The sequence below is a fragment of the Salarias fasciatus genome, chromosome 1, assembly GCF_902148845.1.
Source record: "Salarias fasciatus chromosome 1, fSalaFa1.1, whole genome shotgun sequence".
NCBI lineage: Eukaryota > Metazoa > Chordata > Actinopteri > Blenniiformes > Blenniidae > Salarias > Salarias fasciatus.
The window spans coordinates 20,033,677-20,056,016 of NC_043745.1; the positions used below are offsets into that span (position 1 = coordinate 20,033,677).

The window sequence follows — 22,340 nt, forward strand, 5'->3', positions numbered from 1 at the left end:
AATAAGATTAGTGTACTTAATAAAAACTGTGCAATATAACAGACAATTGTCAAACATGACAATCGGCTGACATGTTTCGCAGTACATATTTGAACTGTTTGTGAAAGTTTGACTTGTAAAGTGCAAAAGTGTGTGAATCAATGAATGTGTGAATTTAGGGTCATTATGGCTGTAGCAAATATATTATTACTGACTCTGGTTGTTTTTGCTTTAATATACCTGCAATGCCTGCCAGAGGGCAACAGGTCAAGCAGGAGGAAACCTGGATGTGAAAGGTCCATCAGAGGGCAACCATCAATTTTCTGTGCTGCTGTGATTACCCTCTCTCTTTCTGTCTGCCTCAGTGCTGCCCTGTACCATACTGTAATGCAGTACATCAGCAGGCTCTGGATGGTCACAGTGATCAATATTGATGGTGATGAATTTTTTATTTGTAGCTTACTTTTAAACTATTGTGCCACATATTTTAATAGTCATTTTGGTTATTTCTTAAATGCCACATATTGAAGCGCTTGACATATTGTAATCCAAAAAATGTTCTTTAAATATATTGGGGTTTTTTTGTTATTGTTCTCGTACAAATAGTCATTATTTTCATGGGTCCTGACGTGTTTAAGTACGATTGACCGCGCTTAAGTACAGGACACATGAGCATAGACTAAATGTTGTAGTAGATTGCAGGGTGTACAGTGCATTCACATACTAGAAAAAAAATGCTAATTTCAGAGTTACAAAATACTACTACAATGTAACAACCAGATAGTATTAGTTGTTACTTCCACCCCTGAGTACTCTCTCTCTCTCTCTCTCTCTCTCTCTCTCTCTCTCTCTCTCTCTCTCTCTCTCTCTCTCTCTCTCTCTCTCTCTCTCTCTTTCTTATATTGTCTGGAGAGGGGTAGAACTGAATGAATCTTCCTTCTTACGGAGCATGTTAAGTTTTGATTTACATTGTGCTCATTTTAATGTCTGTAATAAGATAAAGCAAACAAACAAACAAGTTGAAGTGAATCAACATCAAGAAAAATCTTAACCCTTCAAAAAAATCATATCGGACTTATCTATCTTTAATTACCAAACCTTAGGTACTGATCTTCTTCTAACATTTTAAATTTTTGTAGTAGTATTCTTTTTATTACTGTGTGAGAGGGAATGTGGTGAGAAGGTTGCACTTCTCCTCCGAGCCAATAGGCGGCGCTGACATGAAGCCGTGAGCCTCACAGGAAGTGTGTGATTGGTAGATTCGTGTTGTGGCGGTTTGTTTGTCTGGGCTGTTTCTCTGTAGGTTGAACGAGCAGACTTTAGTCAGAAAGGGAAACATCACGCTGCGCTTTATTTAGGAAAAAATGGAAAACATTACTCGACGTTTACTGCAGCGGGTCGTCAGACGGTTCCCGAGCCAGACGTTGAGAGCCACGCTGGATAAGTGGGAGCGTCTGTCGGAGGCCCAGCGGCGGTCTCTGGACCTCTCCAAGACCAAATGGGCGTTGACGGAGAAACTGCTCTCTATCTGCGAGGTATGCGACACATTTGGAGTGTGGATTTCTGGGGTGTCGCGTGTTATATGTAATTAATGTTTACGAGAGATTACAAATTTAACTCTAAACCAGGCGTGCTAAACATAAGGCCCGTGGGCCAAAATCGGCCCACAAGATGCACCAGTCCGACCGCAAGAACGCCAAGTAAATGATTTTAAAAACATTTAACGAATCCACTGACTTTTTTGAAAAATGTCTTTAGAGTAACAGACATGAACAATGCTGAGACTTTGTTGTCAGGTTGTTAGTAAAAAACATCCATAATGCAACTTATGTTTTTTTCTTAATATTTTATTTCATTGTATTCTGTACAAGAACATATAATTAGAATTGCCTTTATGTTGAGATTAGTCATATTTCTCTATCAATTATTTCATTTTGTGTAAACAGATTTTGTTGAAACGCGTGCTCTATGCCGCAACAAGGAACAATTTTAAATGTGAAGCTATAATGCCACTGTTTCAACAGTCCAGCCCACCAGAGATAAAGCTGGTTTGTGGCCTCTGATTTCAAATGTGTTTGAAACCCCTGCTTTAATGGCACAACCCAAACCAGACTGAACCTCTGTTTTTACATTTTCTTGCTCAGCAGGTTTATTTTCATCTTAATTGTTTCTTCTCTCTTCTCAGGAAAATGAACTCACAATCAAACACATCACAGAGCTGGAAATGATGCGTGAGTCCATCTCAAAAACATTGGTTGTTTGCAATACACTAAAATCTTATAGTGTTGTGTTTATTGTCAAGTAAAAGGTAAATGGATTTCACTCACACAGCACCTTACACTTCACATTCAGCCATTCATACACACACATTCACACATCAGTGGGGGGCTGCTGCCAGGCAAGCTGCTCAAGCATTTGCTGTTCAGCGTCTCCTTCAAAGACTCTTAGACATGTGGACAGAGGGAGATGGGTAATCAAATCTGCAACATTTCTATTCAAAGATAACTGCTCTATATTAATATAAGCTTTGTGCATATAATATTTCCCTTTTTAATATATATTTTTTGGTAATATTTTAATATTCTATGTGAAAGAAAGCTGTAAAGAATTCCCCTCTGGGATGATTGAAGTATTTCATATTATGTATCAAAGCAATATACAGTATATGGAAGTGGAATGCTTTTTATTATCATTGCAGCAAGTTACAAGTGCAACAAAATTACTGATATGGAAAATTACAATAGTAGTGCCAAATATTTACACAGGGGAAACAAAAAGACAAATGTACATTTCTAAAAAGAGTGAGTAGTTTAATTTCTTTGCCATCACCCCAGCTCCATTAATCAATAATAAAATCTTACTGGCTTTAGAATGTTTGATATTTAATATTAGTTTTAAGAGTCACTACATTCCTCTGTTTATCACCTGTCTTGTTCTTCTTTAGCTCTTCAACCAATTCAGTCTTAAAAGATAAATAGGGTTTAAACAGCTTTCACGTTGTTTATAGAATGAAGTAGAACAATACACTCACCCAGAAGGCTTTTCTGATCCGAACAGTGTTTCGGGAGAAATTTAGATACAAAATCGAGCTGCGGACATCCCTATACGTCTAGCAGATGGGGCATGTGTATAGCTGCTCCTAAACAGCTTTAGTCATTAAAAAACTCATTAGTTTCACCAGTATTTCATCATGGTCCGCTCACGCCAATCCTCCACGACAGCCCGGTGACGCGAGATAAATGTTGTGGTTTTGTTTACCTCTGAACTGAAAGCTTTGTTTACAGCTGCCGCTTCTGGGTGAGTATATTGTTGTACTTCATTCTACAACGTGAAAGCTGTTTAAACTAAACTTATCCTTTAACCCACAAATTCAAAAATTTATCATTTGATCCTATCGAATATTCTGATATTTTCAGTTTGTTTTTCTTTTGTGGGGGCGGTGTTGTGTATGATAGAGATAGTAAAATGATCAAAATAAGAAATGAAATGTAAAATGCAATAACACAATGTCACTCTTTCTGTTTTCATTCTCTCAGATGTCATTGACAATCCCAACCAGGGCATGTGGTATGCTTTCCAGCTCCTGGATCCTAAAGGTATGTTCAGCCTGAAATATTGGCTTTTAAACCTTTTTGACAGTTCAAGTCAGTCCCCTTTTAACAAATCCCTTCAGCTTCTCCTGGAATCAGCTTGTTTAATCTTAATATTTGGTTTGAATCTAAATCTTCGTCTTGGTGATTGATGTAGCATGTTTTGTGCCACTGTTATTGTATATTTGTTATTTTGTCCTGAATGCAATTCTTTTTTTTTTTTTTTCTTTCGTTGATAATCCATCCTAGTTTTATAAAAAGATTTTGAAACATCATTGCTATTCAGTTGTGATGGTCACTCCTGTTACTGCTCACTCACAGTTGCAGTTTCACTGTGCTGGTGTCATTTTGATAAGTTTCATTATTGAGGGAGAGACTTCAAGTTTTTCTAGATTTTATGTCTAATATTTGTCAAATTGGGGTTGTGTAGCTGCTAAAAAAATTATAACAATTGCAAAATGAAAGCACTGGTTATCAGTCTCATGCGCAATGCGTCCTTACACAGTGTCCTTTGCAGAAATGCTCACAGAAACTCAATCGCTACATTTTTTAATCAACACTGACTATGTTCCTGTGGTTAACTTGAATAAGTGATCAAATAAACTCACTGGCTGTTCCTTGATGTTTTTCTTCGGAGATCTTTTAGTACTGCCATGACATTTGGCTGAAATTAGATTATTTGGATCTTTTTCTAAGCATGTTTGAATTCTCATGTTTTTCTCTAGATGACGCTCATTCTGTTGATCTGACACAGTTCAAGCAGCAGTTTAAATGCCATCTCAGTCAGCTCATGCGACATGTAAGAAACATTTCTTCTCTCTCTCTCTTTTTTTTTTTTTTTTTTTTTTAGATGATTGTATGATTTTTTTGTTGTCATGTTATTTACAAAAAAGTAATATTCTATTCTGTGTTAAACATTCCTCACTAAAAGTCTGCTTTTTGCTTTGGAACAAAGGTCTCGATCAAAATAAAGAAGCACACAGACGAAGCCGTATGGATCCGGATTGCATGGGGAGACGCCTTGAGTCGTCCCGACCACCTCAAGCCAACTTATGTTGTTTATTATCTTCAAAGCTCTCATGTGTTTATGACCAGCCTCAATTCAAAGCTCAAGCCTCTGTTGTCCCAGGTGAGGACTGACCTCTGATCGGTTATTTTCATCCTGTCAGTGCAGGTAGCTGTCAGCGTCTGTTACTCACTAACAAAGTGCTGCTCTTCACAGGCCCTGGTTCTCTCCACCCGGCATCGAGGTATGAAGGATGCCAACCTCAGTGGGAGGAATCTCACGGCCATCACAGACCTCCTGATGAAGCGATACCAACAAGTAAATTCATTATTACGTAAACGTATTTAAAGACGGTTTATTTTTTTTGTCTCCTCGATTTTAAAAAAAAAAAAAAAAAAAAAAAAACGCCTCTTGTTTTTTCTTTCAAATGAATTCAGATGAGCTTTAAATACAAGTTTTCTGTAACCTCATTAGCTGTTGATCTTTTTTCTTTATTCCCTCTCAGGTTTTTCCCACCAAGTATCCAACTCCTCTTGCAGAAAAAAATGAAATTGAGTCACGTATGTATTACTTCTTGAAGCTACTCTACATATATTGTAAACCTGACATAAATTTGACTTTCTGACAGAATTCGACATAGTGATTGTGTGCATTTATACATCCAGACCCACATATTGAAAGAGAACAGGCTGGGGCTGCAGCAAAGAGACAACAGATGGCCTGTGAGGCATTTGGCGGTGGAGTCTTACCTCAGCTACAGTCTGCAGTTTACAAGGTAAAAGCAATCGTACTCCTCCGCAGATGTCATTTCAGTAAATCAGAGATACAAAAGTCCACTACTCTGATAGTCTTATTTTTCTTTTTTCTTTTTTACAGCTTGAAACAAGATTCAAAGATCACACCAACAAGATCATGACGGAGCGGGAGGAGCCGTTCAGATGCGTTGTTAAATTTTCCAGCGTGAACCTGTTGGAGTCCCTCAGACACTGTGCATCCTCAGGTAGCAGATCCTCAAGAGACCCAGTCATACAGACATGTTTATTGAACTGTGCTTCACAGTGCTTAGTTCTAAAAATGTCCACAAGTGGGCGCCCTGACACTCTGGAGGACATATTCTTAGACTGACAGTTTTTTTTTTCTTTTAGTTTTCTTTCTCTGAGACTTTTTCACTTTCAGCAGTCCTTTTGAAGACCTGCCACTCAATGCAGTGTAGAGAGACACATGAGCAACAGTAAAATTGCATAATTAAGATAACAGTATGTTTTCACTTCTTAAAATAACTTTGCATCTATTGTTATTACTATATTCACTCATTCCCGCTGCTCTGTGGGCATGGTGGAGCTGTTTCAAAACAAATATTTTGTGTGTTAAGCCGAGTAATTTTAATTGCTCTTGATAGCATTTTTGTTACGCTGAATGTTTTTTTAACATTGTACCGTTTTGTTGTTTTTTTTTTGCAGGGATTGCCTCCACCCCTGTCACACCGCTACTTTCATCGGTCCCTTTAAAAGGAAGGAACTCTTTTGTGATCACAGACAACGGCCGTAGTCCCTCCTCACAAACGCAGCAGTCACAGAAGTGATAGTAGAGCCTCCGTTAAAAGGTCTCTGCAGTGGGATTATTTGCTGCCTCTGCTAACCCGAGTCTGTCTACCACTCTGTCATTGATCTACTTCTTTTAGTAGTTTGGAAATGTCGAAGTCAAACTTCCTTCATGTTGTCTTCAACCTTTCTAAACCTCCAGAGCTAATCGTGTTAGTGTTGGCTGTTTATGAAGAGCAAGATTCTTTTATAGATATAGTGTTATTGGTTTGTGTTTCACTTTCCCATATATTTATTATCCCTTCTTGTTCAGTTTTTATTTTTCTAAGCTTTACAAAGCTGCACCTTGCAGTCATAGCTAGGAGTGAAGTATCAGCTCACACATTGACGTTGCATGTGTTTAATTAAACATTAATTTTGCATCTCTTATCTGGACATTAAAACTAAAAGTATTTGATTCAGATTTTACAAGCTTTTTACAATACTTCCGAACTGATCTATTAAAAGCATCATTGATAATTGTTCAGTGGTCCTTTGTGTTTAATAATGCAGGAATCTCATAAGAGAAAACACACACTGTTTAAATAATTTTTTAAGGTATTTGTGCCAATTGAAGAATCATTTCTTATTGCATTATCAAAATACTAATTAAATTACAACCTGCAGGCACAGACGAGACTGTATTCATTAAGAAAAAGTAGTTAATAGTATACAGTAATTAAAGCAACCATGAACTCCACACTGTCCTGGGGTTAGATCTTCACTGTGTCACAACATGCACATGGTAAAGAACAGAAATCTGAAAATATGGACATTGTAGTTGTAATTAACAGATGTGAGTGCAGTGATGGGATGAGGTGTAATGTGATAAAATATGTTTGGTTTCAAATAATCAAAAGAGCCCTGTGACCCTCTCAGTGGCTGATAAAAACAAATACTGTCCCATTACAGTAAATTGTGTGTTTTAGTGGATAAACAGTGACTGTGAACACTGTATCCCTCTGGATATTTTGGGTGTTGATGGACACACTTTAAGCCGTTTGTGACCTGATAGAGGCAGTTTGCTTTAAAGATCTTTGTGCTTTCTATCAATTTACTAATGAAAAACACCAGTATGAGAAAGAAACTGTGTTAAACATCATACTGTGGTCACTGTGCAAGATGTAACACAAGGGCTTCAACAGAACGATGTGTCAGTTTAACAAAAAAAATTGATATGCATAATGTCATTTTGTAAGGAACATTAGTCCCTTATACAAGACATTCACAATATCCAACAATGCATCAGAATATTTTGTCAGACTGAACACGTTTTGAATGCATTACACATCCATTTATATAATTCTGAGAGAGCTAGAAGAGCGTTTACACATTTTACTGCTTTACAGGTAGAGGAAAAACAGGAAAATTGATTTGGATTTTTTTTTTTTCTAACAATTTAAATTTCTGAAAAAAATTATCAAGCCCCCAGGTGCATGATTTATTTCACATGGTCTTTATGAAAAATAATAGTCATAGTGCACTTAAGTAATGTTTTGGTCCATTTAACTTAAGCTCTACTATCTAGTACAGGGGTGCTCAACATAGGGTCCATGGGTCAAAACCAACCTGTGCTTCATTCCAAAGAAAATATTAATTTTTTAAAAATGTTTTTTTTCTAAAAATGTCTTCTGTGATCTTGCCATGAGAGATAGCTACCTTTAAGAAAGCAGATGAAAAAAACAATAATGCAAAGCTATACTGTCAGGGTGAGAAAAATGCAACAGCAATAGAAAAACATTTCTCTGCATTTTAAACAATGTGTCATCAAAAATGCTTTATGTTGACATTGTCATCATTTTTAGTAGTAATTGTTTGGTTTCGTGAAAAATATCGACATTTTCATCAAGAATGTAAAGGTTGTTGTGACTTTATTTTACTGGTCTGGACAACTCCAGGTGTTTAAAATATTCGATGAAATGAGTTTGACACTTGTGATTTTCCAATGTCCTGGATATGACTTCTCTAATGAAATTTCTAATTGTGGCTACAAATCACGATTAATATTCCTGTTTCTATGCCTATTTTATTACTTTAAATTTGTGTTTTGTGGCTTCAACTCAACATCACCAAAATGGCCACAATTTTAAGTTTTGTTTGAGATGTCATGTCAGTGTGAACATGAGCTGGGTTTCGACCGTCGTGAGACAGGTTAGTTTTACCCTACTGATGATGTGTCGTTGCAATAGTAATCCTGCTTAAATATATTTTTGAATATATTTTATTTGGAAATATACACAAAGCTTAGAATAAAAAATATTCCATACATGAAGTTCATTTTAAAAATAAATATTAAGTTACACATAAAGAGCTAGTATAGATGCTACTGTATATTCAGGTCAACCATAATGATGATATTTTCTGAGGTAGTTTTAAAGGTGCAATCAGAAATTTACTGAAAAAATAATTAAAATCATGCCCATTTTTCACCTGTTATTGAAGAAACATTATCTTTAAAGGTGCATTAAGGAGTTTTACAACCTTAAAAATACTTATTTTCCACCATAAATATGTTACACATTTTTAATGACGTGCACAATGTGCCCTGACATATTCATTGCAAGTACCGCTAACAGCACTAAATTGTCACTTTAAAGTTGAAGTGCCGGTCCGGCACCAGAATTTTTTGGGGGAGAATCTGAAAGGAATGATGTAATGCAGGCTCCAGCTGACCTGATTTAGTTCAGTTTCGTTTTGTCCGCCATTACTCCGCCAGATGCTTAGTGAGCAACAACTGAGCAGGATCTTCCAGAAAGTAAGAAAAGACTGGCTTCTAGCGCTGCCACAACTCCAGCACGGACTCCACCAGGTAAAAGAAAATTAAATTTTACTTGAGCGCTACTAAACGAGTCAGGAAGGAGTTCCTCTCTTCTGTGCACGCGAGCCACAGGGACGAGTTTTTCACTAAGCTGCATTATGCCCAAGGCCTGCAGGGGGCGCTGTTTCGCATAAAACGTGCAAATTCCTTAATGTACCTTTAAACAATATGCCATTTCCATCAACAACGTCTTTGTCAAGTTTTTTTCTCTCAAATTGAGTTGTTCTAGGATGGAACTATTTTGGGAGGTGGGGCTAAACTGTTACACTTCCGGACTCCAGAGCCAATCATACATGAGTTCCTGAGGTTGCCAAACAAGCGGCACAACATTCCATATATATGTCTGTGTCTGGCTGTGTACCACTAAGAAAATGTGCCTGAACTTTCCAAACTCACTAACAAGTCCTCTGAACTGGCAACCTGCACGATGCTGTCCAGAGGAGGGAGTAGTTATTCGATGTAATATTACTGATTGCTCCTGAAGTTGTGTGCAGGTTGCCATTTTTGTTTAGACAGTTCAGGTGCCATGCCCTTGTGGGGCACACGGCGCGCACGGTCGATCAGGCATGTGACTGACGTCTCGCATGGCCGACAGCTCAGTCGAAAATACGCAATGCTATTCTGCCGTTTGGCATCCGCAGGTAACTTATGATTAGCTCTGGAACCCGGAAGTGTGACGGTCCAGCCCCACCCACCCAAGGACGCCTCAGTTTGAAAGAAATAACTTGACAAACAAAGACACTGATGATGGACAGATTGTTGAAAGGGAATGTTTCTTCATTTACAGTTGGTGATAGGAATTATTTTAATCATTGTTACAGTAAATGTCTTACTTATTGCGCCTTTAAGAACCACTGATTTACACTGTCAATTCATGTGCCATTCTGAAGCAGTCTTCAGTTTGGTATTTAATGTATAAAAATATACAGTCACAATTAACAATACTTATCAGGGTTGCGTCAATAAAACGTAGCCTCTATATCTGTTTGTTTATTAGTTGTTTGTATATTATCTGGGCATAATCTTGGAGGAAGTATTGGCTCCACACCGGAAGTGACGCACTCAATTCCGCTGTTTCGCTCGTGAGTGAGAGGAAGGTGGAAGCAGCCTGTCAGCCACAGCCGAGGGACGGAGGGACGGTATGTCTCTGCACACTGAGAGCTGCTGCCGCCGCCGGGGCTCTCTGCCAAACACACAATGGACTGTCAACACAGAAACATGGCTTCCTCTGCCACGGCCAAGACGAATAACAGGGAGTACGCAGCGGCGGACGAGGAGCCTGTGTCGCAGTCTCGGGAAATAGTCAAGCCCACCATCACGGAGCTGACCAAAGAAGTGAGGACGAACATCCTCTGCACCGTGGAGGGATGTGGCAAGATTCTCCCCAACACACCTGCATTGAACATGCACCTCGTCAAGTCGCACAGGATCAAGGTGATTTCTCCCCGAAGCCGGGTCGCCGACGGCTTTACAGCTGTTAGCAAACTGCTGTGCTAACTTGGCTAACTCCGAGAGGAGAAACGCCTCCTTTTAAAACTGCAGGGCGCAGGTCATCCATAACTAACGGGGTGGGAGTGATGGTGAGCTCCAAACATCAGGGTGTTATCGGATTTGGTGAAAGGTTACCTTTATTGTTATTGTAACGGTTATGATAAGCACCATAGGACGAGTGCAACTAGCTACTTGTGTTGTCGTTTAGTGATCAGAATCACGTGGGGACAGGCTCCCTGTTCACTCAGAGTTCTGGTTGATGTAGATTATGTAATTGGGCAATCAAAGTGGGGAAATGTTAAGATGTGCGTATTGATGTGCATAAAATGCATATTTGTGGTCTGAAAGTCGAATGTTTACCAAGACAACACAGTGATGGAGAACCAGAGTCTGCCTCTGACCCTGGTTCCTCTGTCCTCACTGGACTGGGTTTTTCGGTGGGAGGCAGTAATTCACTGTTTCCCCTCCATGAATGAAGTTCTTCACTGGGAAAGGCAGCCTTTTGTCTTGCGATAGACTAAGCTCTTTGTCTGAAATAGGTGAATGTGAGAATTTGAATTGGCTCTTCTGAGTACTTCATGCAGCCCAGAGAGGACTTAAAGAGGCCCAATGAATGGAACTGAATGATAACCCTGTAGCATTATTCATATCATCTTCTTTACTTCAGTGTATAATGTGATCGGGATGAACTAAGATTTAGAAATGATCGGCAAATTTAACCGTACATTGTTTTTAATATGATAAAGGATGTGTAACCAACAAGAGCAAAATGTCTTGATTTTTTCAGTGCGCATCCACATTTTAATCACAGATTGCCTTTGAAGAGTACAAAGAGAGTACTGTTAGTGAACAGCAGTCATTTTTTCAAACCCAAAAGCACAGATCAAGCCTGGTATTTTTAAATCCACAGCATTGTGAAACTTCCGTCAGCAGTGCTAATGATATTCAGGACAACATGACAACAAAGTGCCTAAAGGCTGCAGTTACTCACTATCTGCTTCTTTTGCATTATTCATGAGGTCAGAAAGCAAGCGTGGGGCATGATGTGGGATAGCATATATGTTTATTTTGTGTCCACTTTCAACTTACAATAGGTTTCCTGCGTCACCATGCAGCAGCATGACAGATTTGTTTCCTTACTTGATGCCTCTCCTTTGAATTTGTCCCCTCAGCCTTATTCAGACTCCTTTCATAAGGCTAATGGGGTTCTTCTGGCTTGAGTTCCAGCTGTCTTTCAATTCAGTGCTGTTTGCAGCAAAAAGAAGCTGGGTTTAAAGACACTTAATGTAACTTATCACTGTCTTGTATAGTCTTCTCGAGTGAAAAGTAACCTGGGCGGTGAGTGCTGAAAGACAGTGGGCTGGCATTGCTGCAACAAAGACCGTTAATCTGAGCTTGCTTTCTCCTTTGAGCTGCAGCCAGCGACTGACTGATGACAAATAATACCTACACATTAGTCATGCTTCAGCCTACAACCATGTGGTGTAGCTGAAGTGAACTGCAAAAGCATCCCAAAATTGTCATTTTATAATAAATCTCTTGTGATGAAGCAAATATTTTTTGTCTGCTTTCGCTGTTCTCCTCCCTCTGGTGTTCCAGCTGGTAGAGGTGACCTTGTCCAGGCCCTAAGAAGGAATGAACTGTCATGAATAGTCTCAGTGACACCTGATTTAAGCATTTGTGAAAGGTGGCATTTCTTTTTTGTGATCAGTATCATTCAGAATGTGCTTTGATGTATTGCAAAGGTCAGTGGGTTGACATTTTAAAAGATTGAGTGGAGAGAAATACACTGTCAGATGTTCCTACATGCACTCAGTAATGTGTTTGGCAGCTTTGTAAAGCTGATCCTGCTGTACATGCAGGTGGTTTGTTGGTGAACTGAGTTTTGTACTTTCAGTGATGTGATAGTTTCAACAATGCCATTGACAGGTGATCATGAGTGAAAATGTGGTGTGATTTTGATATAAGGCACACAGTTTACTATGGGAACTATTTTCTAGATGAATGGTACTGTTACCTATTATCTAAAATATCCACACCACTGACATGATTGGTTGACATTATTGAGTATCGTGTTGGCACAGAAATGCAGTGTAACTCACAGCTGTCCAGAGAATGACTGTGATCTAAAGATTGAGAAAACAGATGTGTGTTTTAAACTGCTCACTGTTTTTGTCACATGTAGGATGGTATTGTCAATCCCACGGTCAGAAAGGAGATGAAAGGCTCGCAGAAACTCTATTGCTGTCCCATTGAAGGCTGTCCCAGGGGGCCAAACAGACCGTTCTCCCAATTCTCCCTCGTTAAACAAGTAAGCGTTTTCTTCACTCTTTCCTAACAATCATTTTGAAGTCATTTCAGTCTGTGTCATCTTGAGCTGACTGAGATCTGTAGCACAGAAAAATCTACTTCAATGTTTGAAATAAAACCACATTAAAGGGCAACTTCGGTTTTTTGACATCTGGACCTTATTTATAGGTGTGTGTATGCTCATATACTCACTCAGACAAACATTGTGCAGCACGGAGTCCTTCAGAAGTTATTTAGATCCAACCGATTTAGCCGCACTTAACGGGGGCCATGGCAAGGGAGCTTCAGCGTGCGGTGCGCCCAGGCCGGCTTGGAGACCTCCGGAGACCCGTGGTGAGGAGAGACATCCAGGCGGAATGCGGCGGGTCCCCGTGCGCACCGCGGCCAGGCCGGCCTGGAGACTTCCGGAGACTCCGTGGAGCAAGCTCCGGGCCGTTTACCCACCTTGGCCCCGACTCGGACCAACTCGGCCCTGGAAGTCAGACGCCCGCGTGACGTGACAGCCGAGGCCCAGCCAAAGTGCCTCTCTGCTGGGGAGAGGAGCTCCGCGACATTCCCATCTTAGCTAATTGTGGCTAAGTTAGTGAAAACTGTACGGTAGATGAGCTGACTTTATGATAACAATGGCGATGGATGAAAAAATATAGCCGAAATGAGCGACTTTGCAGAGATTATGTCCCGCGCTGAAGCTCCCTTGCCGTGGCCCCCGCTAAGTGCAGCTAAATCGGTTGAATCTAAATAACTTCTGAAGGACTCCGAGCTGCACGATGTTTGTCTGAGTGAGTATATGAGCATGCACACACCAATAAATAAGGTCCAGATGTCAAAAAACCGAAGTTGCCCTTTAAGACTTGTGTGCTTCAAAATAAAAGATTTAAATCTGTTATCTATGAATGATGTTACCAGTTTGACAAATTATCCTGCATTTCCTGTTTGACACATAATATCTATCTATTGTACCACAGATTAATGTTGTAGAATGTTCTATTTTTCACATTTTCTCCAAATAGCAGAATTTTGTCTTTAAGTCTGACATCAACAAACGTGGTACCAATTCCAAATATACATGTTCCACTTTTGGGCAATTTATTCAGCACGTGACATTGTCTGACTCGCAGGATAAAAAAAGTCACTTTCTCATTTCTCTCAAACCCATTTAGATATTTTTATGTTGTCCTGCACTTTCAATGTACAAAAACTATGTAGTAAATATTGAAGTTTTTTTTCACACTGGCTTGTTTGCTTTTGAATCTCTTTCACACCAGCACTTCATGAAGATGCATGCAGAAAAGAAACACAAATGCTCCAAGTGCAACAATGGCTACAGCACCGAGTGGGACCTGAAGAGACACATAGAAGACTGTGGGAAGACGTACCAATGTACCTGTGGCTGTCCCTACGCCAGCAGAGCAGCTCTGCTCTCACACATCTACAGGACAGGCCACGAGATTCCTACTGAACACAGGTGTGCACACATTTTACCCAGATGTGTTTTCAAAGATACGCTGCGGTTTTGCTGATCATAAGATTGTTGAAAATGTTGTTATTGTTTGGTTTCTTTACAGAAATCCTCCAGTAAAGAAACGAAAGATGGAGAAACTGTTAAGCGGTGCTGAAAAGGTTAAGACCAGCGATTCATCTTTCCAGATTGTGTCTGCTACTAAAGAGCTGTCAGAGACTGTGCTCCCATCCGATACAGCTGTTCACACCCCGGACTCTGCGAATCAAAGCTCTAACTCAGTGAGGAGTCCTCCCAAGTTGTTCCTGCTGAAGCCTAAGATGGCTTTGGTCAGTGTTCCTGTGATGCAGCTGACCCACCTCCCCGTTCTCCTTCCGTCCACGGACAGTGGGACTCTCAGATCGGTCGTCCTCGCGGTAGATAACCAAGGCTCTGTCAGCACCCTCCAGCTGCTGCCACAGGCCATGGGAGCAGTGGTGCCCCAACTCGACGCTAAAAGTTTGAGTTTCAAGGACAGCATGCCTACGTCCCGGTCCAGCCTGGGGCCCATCAGCACGGGGGTGCAGGTCAGTCTGGACTCTGCGGGTGCAGAGGACTCCACCAACAGTGTGGCAGGGCAGCGGGGACGGAGCACCTCCACCAACATTCAGACAGACAAATCATACTTGTCAGGAGTGAGTGCTGGCGAGGGGATCAGCCTCTGCCCCATGGCGGAGTCCTCGGTGTCGTCCTGCTCACAGACGGACATCAGCGTCAGTGCTCAAGTCCTGCTGCCGGTCAGCGTTGAAACTCAGACATTCTCCTCCCGGGCGAAAGCCACGTCCTCTATCGGCGCTCAGACGGACTGCCAGAGCCTGAGCCAAATTCCTTGCTCCTCCTCTGTGCTCCCATACAAAACCCGGCAGACGCAGACATATGTGGCTACGTCACAGGCGGAGGAGAAGGCTCAGGACCAGGCAATCATCTGCTCTGATCTGTTCGCCTGTGACTCGCTCAGTGTCTCCACCCAGACCGCTCTGGACCTTGACGACACCCTTAGTGCCGCAGGAAGTGGTTTATATGAAGACTCGAAGACAGCGGGCGGCATGTGCTACGGGGTGCAGACACATGAGCTCAACGCAAATAACATGGCCGACAACCAGACCCAAACAATGACCCTGCTGAGTGATCTGGAAAACATTCTGTCTGACAGCATGTCGGGACACCAGGTGCTGACGGAGGCCTCCGCAGGCTGCGGGTCCGGGCTGGGCTCGGTTCAGGAGCAGCACAACGGCATAGACTTTGACTTTGAAGAGTTCCTCAACGCCGTGCACATTCAGACGCAGACGGAGGAGAGCGAGCTGGGAGGGCTGGGCGGCGACACGCCGCTGGAGTCCCTGGACATTCAGACGCAGACAGACTTCCTCCTCATGGACGAACTGGACCAAAACGAGGGACCAAGTCGAACGCAGGCCAGCGACCTGGAGCTGTTTGACACTCAGACTCAGACCGACCTCAATTTCCTGTTGAACGCTGGAAGCCACATGCCCTTGAGCAGCATCTTACGACATTCAAGCTTCTCCATGAGCACAGAATCCTCAGATACAGAAACGCAGACGGATCTGCCTCCGTTCACCGCCGGCCTCCCCGCTCAGGCGCCCGTCGGGCAGAGCGAGCAGGCGAGGCTGCTCAACAGCACGGAGACGCAGACTGTGACCAGTCAGGCGGAAGGCCTGGGACACCTCTTCCTGACCAGCAACGAAACACAGACGGTCATGGACGACTTCTTGTCGGCAGACCTGGCGTGGAACATGGAGTCCCATTTCAGTTCTGTGGAAACGCAGACATGCGAGGAGCTGTGCGCTCTCTTTCACCACCCCGAGAAACCCAATCGCTGAAGGTCTCTCAGTGAAGCTCCGTGAACCTTTTACACTACAGGTTTTCATTATGAGCCTCATGAGGGTGATCTGTACGCGCTGGCAGACCATAGTCTTATCAGTCACAGGTCTGCGGGAACATTTCTGACCATTCCACTGGAGGCATCGTGTCCAGAGCCTTTCCAGGTGTATATCCTGACAGCTTTGCTGCACTTTATTAGCTCGACGGGCAGGATTTATCAGCTCCTGTGATGGTTTACATATTTATTTGCACTTTAAGTATTATACGTTTCGTCTGAAAAGCCAGTTTACTTGTATATTTCAGTGCGTTAACACTCTGACTGGCTCTTTGTCTTACTAGCAGTTCAAAAAGAAATAAATACACTAAAAAGGGACATCATCTCTACAGTTGTATGCTACTGTCATGAAAAGGCTTTGAAAACCACCATGTTTGACCTGATCCAAGTATGGATGTATCACACTGCAACAACTTCGTCAAACCTGTACAGTTTATGATATTGTACATTCAGTTCACATGTCTAAAATATGCATGAAGCCTTCACATGAACCGCAGCACAGAAACATTAGATATCGACTTTGCGCTTGTGCATCTTATGGTTGCCTCGTTGAAATTAGGGAAAACCAGCGAGAAACAGCTTTAGCTTTCAAAACAAAGCTCCAGTAAGCCTTCCAACAATGAGCAAGGCTTCACCTGAAGCTGCGTCGATGTATCTCTGAATTATACCGTTCCTCATACAAGTGTGGCACAAGTGACCAGGAAATGTGTTTGTCAGTCGTAGCGCACTTTTTTTTTCCTTGAAACGTGATCGCAGAGTCTGAAGTCACGTGGACACTTCTTCTTTTGTGTCCAGACCTCTAAAGCGAAGAAGTCCGCTGGAGTTAGTGAGCGGACGAAGCTATCATCGTCTTTGACTTATTCATTAGCTGGCTGTAAGTGTATACAGTAGCAGTACTCTGTGCATATGTGATCTAGTTGTGAAGCGTAGTGGATTAGAGCTAGGATTAGCACAGAGTTATTGTACGTATCCACAACCTGTTTTTGACTGAAAGGAATCCTATTGAAGGACTTTTTTAATTCTAATTGCTAATTTGTTGCTCTTCAAGTGGCTATAAGTTGTTTTCCATGATGCAGTTACCTCATGGGCACCACTGTGTTCTGCTTGGGAACACGGAGCTTCAGGCCTTGTTTATTTTTTCATTTTGTTACGTCGGTGCCTTAGCCCAAGTAAAAACTTGAGTTTTGTGTTACAGATAATTTGCTGCTTTGAAGTAATGATCCTGTTTTTTTTTTGTTTTTTGTTTTTTTTATAAGCAAACAGTGTAAGAAGTGACTCGACACTGAAAACTTGTCCGAATCCTTTCAGTCTTTGCCTTGCATGATAAGCCATCCTGTGTCGGTGTCTCCATCGTGGTTGCATGAAATATTGGAATGTCCTTCTCGTCTATATTTTCAGTGGAAAGATTAACGTCCTGTCACATGAGAACATTTGCTATGCAGCATTTTGTTGAGAGTTTGCTTTGATTCCATGTTCCCTGTTTTTTTATGGATGGGTCGTTAATGCTGTTACACTTTATGGGTGGCTGCAGCACCGAGGAATGTACAGGACATGTCACTGTGCCCAAGTATAACATGCTCTGTCTTTTTTTTTTCTTTCTTTTTTTCTCAATCACATCCGCCCTGTGTAAGGATAAATTCCCTGGATTAACACTTTTGACACAAAACTTCAGAATTTGCAGTTTTTCATTCGTATTTGTCAAATTGAGAGACAGCACAGCTTCGCCTCGCAAGTTTATTGTAACGGGGTAATGGCTTGCATTAAACACAACTCTGTGTAGTAGCTCTGTCAGTCTTTAAGTGTCAGTTGCAGTGCTTTATTTCCTCCCTGCGGGGAGTGCATGCTGATGTTTATCCAGCACAAACTATTTGTTTTAGCAGAATCTCAGTTTCTGTTGCTTATGTGTGTAGTTAAAGGTTGCCTTGATTAAGTGTTGAAGCTACAATACAGATGTTGTTAATAAACTGCTGGAAAGTGTTGGTTGTCTTTTTTTCGTTGTTTTTTTTTTTTTTTTTTGGTGACTTGCACAACAAAGAAAAGGAAAAATGCAGTGTGAATACAATGACTTCAAAGCGGGAGAAGAAAATACACGAATGAGCAGTGATCAATGCTTTGTTCATGATCACGTTTTGTTCTCCTGGGCTCTGAAGAAGTGAATTATAAGAGCGGTTTGACACATTGGGTTGTGCTACTTTTTTTTTTTTCTTTTTTTTACACTCTCCTAATTTAGAACAAGTGAACTGTGTGATATTGTATCATTCTTTTCACATTAACTCAGAATGACATATGACTAAGAGACACAAAGAATTCTCGCTTGAAGTAATTTTTATTTTACATGTATAGTCAGGTAGGACAGTTGTTTCAACACTTGGCTATTTCAGTCTCACAATTGCAAAATCACAAACTCTTTCTCCTCTTTCACAGTAAATGAGCAGGTAAAAATAGCCCTGACTAAATAGTACAGTTTACGGATCTCAATAATACTGCATAGATAACCTCCGTTTATCAGCAAAAACCTAGACCCCAATAGCATTACTAGAAGTCACAAATCATGTTAAATTGTGCTGAAGTGCAGTCATTTGGCAGATGATTGTGTAATTTCACAGTACAACATAGCGCCTACCCAGCTGTCATTTTGGTTGTTAGAATTTCTTTTTGTTTTGTTTTTTTTAGGAAACGTGTGAGGCAAACACAGGGCTGTACTTACAGAGTTGGTCCTCCGTAGCTAGGTAACAAGAACAGCAACTGAAGCACTTGTGGGAATAGGCCAGAACAAAATAAAGACATGTCCCAATAATAACATGCAGGGGTTGGGGAAAGAAAATTTGAAAAAAAAAAAAATCCAAGGGGCATTATGACAATCTAGGAAGGGCCAATTCAAAAGTTGACCTATTAATATAAATATTAACTGCAGGATTTTACATGCATTTCTAAGCTATGGCTCCAGCTCTGAATCTGTAAAGTTGTTGTAGTTGATGTTATGTCTTTAAGAAAAAGAAAGAAAATTCAACGTTCTGCTTCCTGTGCTACGATTTGACATTTTTGACAGATGACTGTCAGTAGTTAGCTCACAAGTTAACACAAAGATAAAGACAGTATATAAATTGCAAAAACAATCAAAGCAACCAGCAGCCTTAAAAACTCAAGCAGAGTAGTTGCAGTGAATGATCCCTGTACAGTAATTTTGATATTTCCACAAGTTGTCAAACCACAATATTACTATTTTCTTGGATTCAAAGTTTCTGGGTGAAGTAGGCTGCTATGTATAAAACAACATGTTTAACAGTATGGGACTTTGGGCCATCACTGCTCAGCACAGGGATTTTTATGAATGGACATTTACACATAATTTCAAAGGACACAGTGGTAGAGAATACTTTCTATGGTTGTAGCTGAAGTTTCAGTCACCTGGTATTCCAGTTTCTTCCCACAGTCCAATAAACATGCATTTGAGGTAACTGATGACTGAAATTGCTTGTGTGTGTGAGTTTGGTGTGTGTGTGTGTGTGTGTGTGTGTGTGTGTGTGTGTGTGTGTGTGTGTGTGTGTGTGTGTGTGTGTGTGTGTGTGTGTGTGTGTCTTCATACACCTGAGACTCTAAAATCATTACAAGACTAAAAAACAATTTCATACACACAATTTCAGTTTTGTAGCACAAAAAGTCTTGTTTCCTAGGAAAACAGGCAGCTGGGGCGTATATACGGTTGTGCTATTGCCTGTGAGATTCTCTTGCCCATCGAGTAGCTTGTGCGGTGCACGGTTTCAAGTTTGGAAGACACAGGTACTTGATACCTCTTTGGGATGGAAGCACGAATAGCAGACAAGAACTGATTTCTCTGGTACCTGGAGCTCAGCTCTGTACTGTGAGCGTAAAGATCTGACTGAGCAAGAGTGTCCACTCTTGTTCCTCTTTTTCCGTTCTTCTTGTGCAATGTAAAACAGTTTTTTTCAAAGCTTTCCCTTTCTGAAGACTTGCCTCTGCAGAGATGTCTGCGGACCTTGGGACTCAGCTCTGGTGACTTGATCGGAGGCAAAAACGTGAAGTTTGTAATTGGAACCACTGTGTCACTGGGTCGATGGCTGTACTTCTGCTGTTTAGCGGGTCTGTTATCTAACAAAGAATAAATTGATGAGGAATGTTGAGGCTGCAAATGAGTTGGTTGGAATCCAAATTCCTCCTTTTCTCCAATCAAGAGGTGTTCCATGTTTCTCTGCATGGTATTGACGGCAGTCTGCTCTGGTGCGTGGGACTGCTGGGCTGATGCATCCATTTGACTCCACAGCACTTTCTGTTGGTTTAGCAATGAGGATTTGTTCGGTTTATGCACGTCCACATGAGTCTCACTGCCGGCTGGGCTTCCTGCATCAGAGCGTGTCTGGCCGGCAGACAGACAGGTCGGATCGTCTGCCTCCTTATTATTTGGTTTCTTGCATTTCTTCTCAGTCACATATATGCAGCTCAGCGGAGCCACTCTGGCCCAACCACAGACCTGTTAGATAGATAAATTAAGCGTTAACACGACATATCATTTGCAATCTCCAAATCATATGCATCAGTATTAACACACGAAATTTGGATATTACTCATAGGTGAGCAGGGTCCAAGGTGGGGTTAATGTAAATGACTCACGGAAAAATGTGACTTGGCCACTCAACAGTGTAATTATTAACGTGACTGAGCTGAAAAAGTTGTTCTTGAGAGCTGAGATTCAGCATGACAACGCAACCGCACTGATCTATTTCTTTGGCTTCATAAAGAACGTAGGAGTGCAAATAAAAGTATATGATTGAAAGGAGGGAACTCTCGTGTGATGTACAAATAAGGTAATGTAGAAAAGCTGAGTAGTGCTGTTTGTGAATGGTCAATTTGTAGTGTGACATATATTTATTCCTGCATGGAAAGGGATTAAAGCTGCATGATATAGTGCAAAGTTATCGTCACTGAAATATCTACATTTCATTTCAGACTCTGCATGGACCTGCTATGTTTGTGTTGACAACAGATGACTTGTCAAATAATGTTACATCATTATTCCAACAACACGTCATATCTGATGACGTCAGGCCAGAAGTGCAGAAGCATTAAAAAAAAATCAAGGAGAAAGATGAAAAACAAGCCAGTGCAAGATGCATTTGGTTTGAATTAGGTCCAAAAACGTTGCAGGCCGTCTCCAAACTATGACACCTAACTTCAATGTTACTTTAACACACAAAATCAGACAATATAAGCGCACACACACACACACACACACACGCCCAGTCTTGTATTTCTATCCTTGTGGGGACCGTCCATTGACTCCCATTCATGTCTAGCCCCTAACCCTGACCCTTACCCTAACCCTAACCCACACCACAACAAAGCCTAACCCTAAATAAATGTTTTTGCACTTTTACTTTTTTCAGTAACAACAACATGGTCAAGAAAACACTGTTTCTCCTACTTAGGACCGGAAAAAGGTCCCCACAAGGCACGTCGTTTCACGTTTTGCTATCCTTGTGGGGACATTTGGCCCCAACAAGGATAGAAATACGAGAACACACACACACACACACACACACACACACACACACACACACACACACACACACACACACACACACTACTTACAGAGTCTTCCCAGCTTGAGTAACAATGATATTCATATGGCTCAAGTTCTTTCAAGAGGTTTTCTTCACTGATGTCTAAAAGGACATCAACATGGGTCCTGACAGGCGTTCTGATCGGCTGCTGCTCGACAGAGTCCGTAGGATCTCCTTCTTCTCTATCCACCGGTGTCAGATCATCTTCTTCACAGATCTCCATGATTAGTTCTCGTACTTCATAACGAGATCTGAAGAGAAACAAATACAGCTACCGTATCTGTCTTTCCAAAAGTTCTCTGGCAAAACTTAAGAGCCGTAACGTAGTAAATTTCACTCACCAGAATGAATCTGCAGTTTGAGGAGGTTTTGAGTATTCATTCACAAAAACAGTCCCGCTGTGTGTCCGTCTTGTGACACAGTTTTGTTTTGTTTTGTTTTTTTCAAAACAGCGGCGAACGGATGCCTTCAGAGACGAGCTGTGACGCCGTCGTCACGGTAACGCCGGGGGGCGTGACGTCAGCAAAGGGGCGGGGGGAGCAGTCAGAGGGGAGCAGTCTGCGGCACATCTCTCTCTCTCTCTCTCTCTCTCTCT

General features: G+C 41.4%; 4 protein-coding genes across 4 annotated transcripts in view; 3 read left to right on the forward strand and 1 right to left on the reverse strand.

The window, feature by feature from the left end:
• Positions 1-11,078, forward strand: part of LOC115406291 (chromodomain Y-like protein 2) — a 56,281-nt gene extending 45,203 nt beyond the window's left edge. The window contains exon 8 of the transcript XR_003933526.1: positions 11,069-11,078. The gene's annotated coding sequence lies outside the window, so the exon portion shown is untranslated. The remainder of the gene's footprint in view (positions 1-11,068) is intronic.
• Positions 1,264-6,600, forward strand: cenpn (centromere protein N). Its single transcript, XM_030116401.1, has 10 exons — positions 1,264-1,514; positions 2,165-2,210; positions 3,516-3,575; positions 4,295-4,368; positions 4,525-4,698; positions 4,792-4,893; positions 5,081-5,135; positions 5,241-5,350; positions 5,452-5,575; positions 6,036-6,600. The coding sequence occupies exons 1-10, from the start codon at positions 1,344-1,346 to the stop codon at positions 6,155-6,157; spliced, it is 1,038 nt and encodes a 345-aa protein (XP_029972261.1). The 5' UTR covers positions 1,264-1,343; the 3' UTR covers positions 6,158-6,600.
• atmin (ATM interactor) lies at positions 10,060-18,143 on the forward strand. The gene is made up of 4 exons (XM_030116112.1): positions 10,060-10,407; positions 12,650-12,775; positions 14,040-14,239; positions 14,340-18,143. Exons 1-4 carry the CDS (start codon positions 10,171-10,173, stop codon positions 16,108-16,110), a joined length of 2,334 nt encoding a protein of 777 aa, XP_029971972.1. The 5' UTR covers positions 10,060-10,170; the 3' UTR covers positions 16,111-18,143.
• A 1,693-nt stretch (positions 18,144-19,836) lies between these two features.
• Positions 19,837-22,026, reverse strand: c1h16orf46 (chromosome 1 C16orf46 homolog). Its single transcript, XM_030094926.1, has 2 exons — positions 21,774-22,026; positions 19,837-20,655 (listed from the first exon to the last, which is right to left on the reverse strand). The coding sequence occupies exons 1-2, from the start codon at positions 21,966-21,968 to the stop codon at positions 19,837-19,839; spliced, it is 1,014 nt and encodes a 337-aa protein (XP_029950786.1). The 5' UTR covers positions 21,969-22,026.
• Positions 22,027-22,340: the final 314 nt, after the last annotated feature.

Bases quoted from the DNA above. Each gene is read 5' to 3' on its own strand.
- atmin (XM_030116112.1), top strand. From the start codon at position 10,171: ATGGACTGTCAACACAGAAACATGGCTTCCTCTGCCACGGCCAAGACG. The intron at 12,776-14,039 runs GTAAGCGTTTTC...CTTTCACACCAG, and splicing joins AATTCTCCCTCGTTAAACAA to CACTTCATGAAGATGCATGC. The intron at 14,240-14,339 runs GTGTGCACACAT...GTTTCTTTACAG, and splicing joins GAGATTCCTACTGAACACAG to AAATCCTCCAGTAAAGAAAC.
- cenpn (XM_030116401.1), top strand. From the start codon at position 1,344: ATGGAAAACATTACTCGACGTTTACTGCAGCGGGTCGTCAGACGGTTC. The intron at 4,699-4,791 runs GTGAGGACTGAC...TGCTCTTCACAG, and splicing joins TCAAGCCTCTGTTGTCCCAG to GCCCTGGTTCTCTCCACCCG. The intron at 5,576-6,035 runs GTAGCAGATCCT...TTTTTTTTGCAG, and splicing joins CAGACACTGTGCATCCTCAG to GGATTGCCTCCACCCCTGTC.
- c1h16orf46 (XM_030094926.1), bottom strand. From the start codon at position 21,968: ATGGAGATCTGTGAAGAAGATGATCTGACACCGGTGGATAGAGAAGAA. The intron at 20,656-21,773 runs GTAAGTAGTGTG...TCTATCTAACAG, and splicing joins ACTCAAGCTGGGAAGACTCT to GTCTGTGGTTGGGCCAGAGT.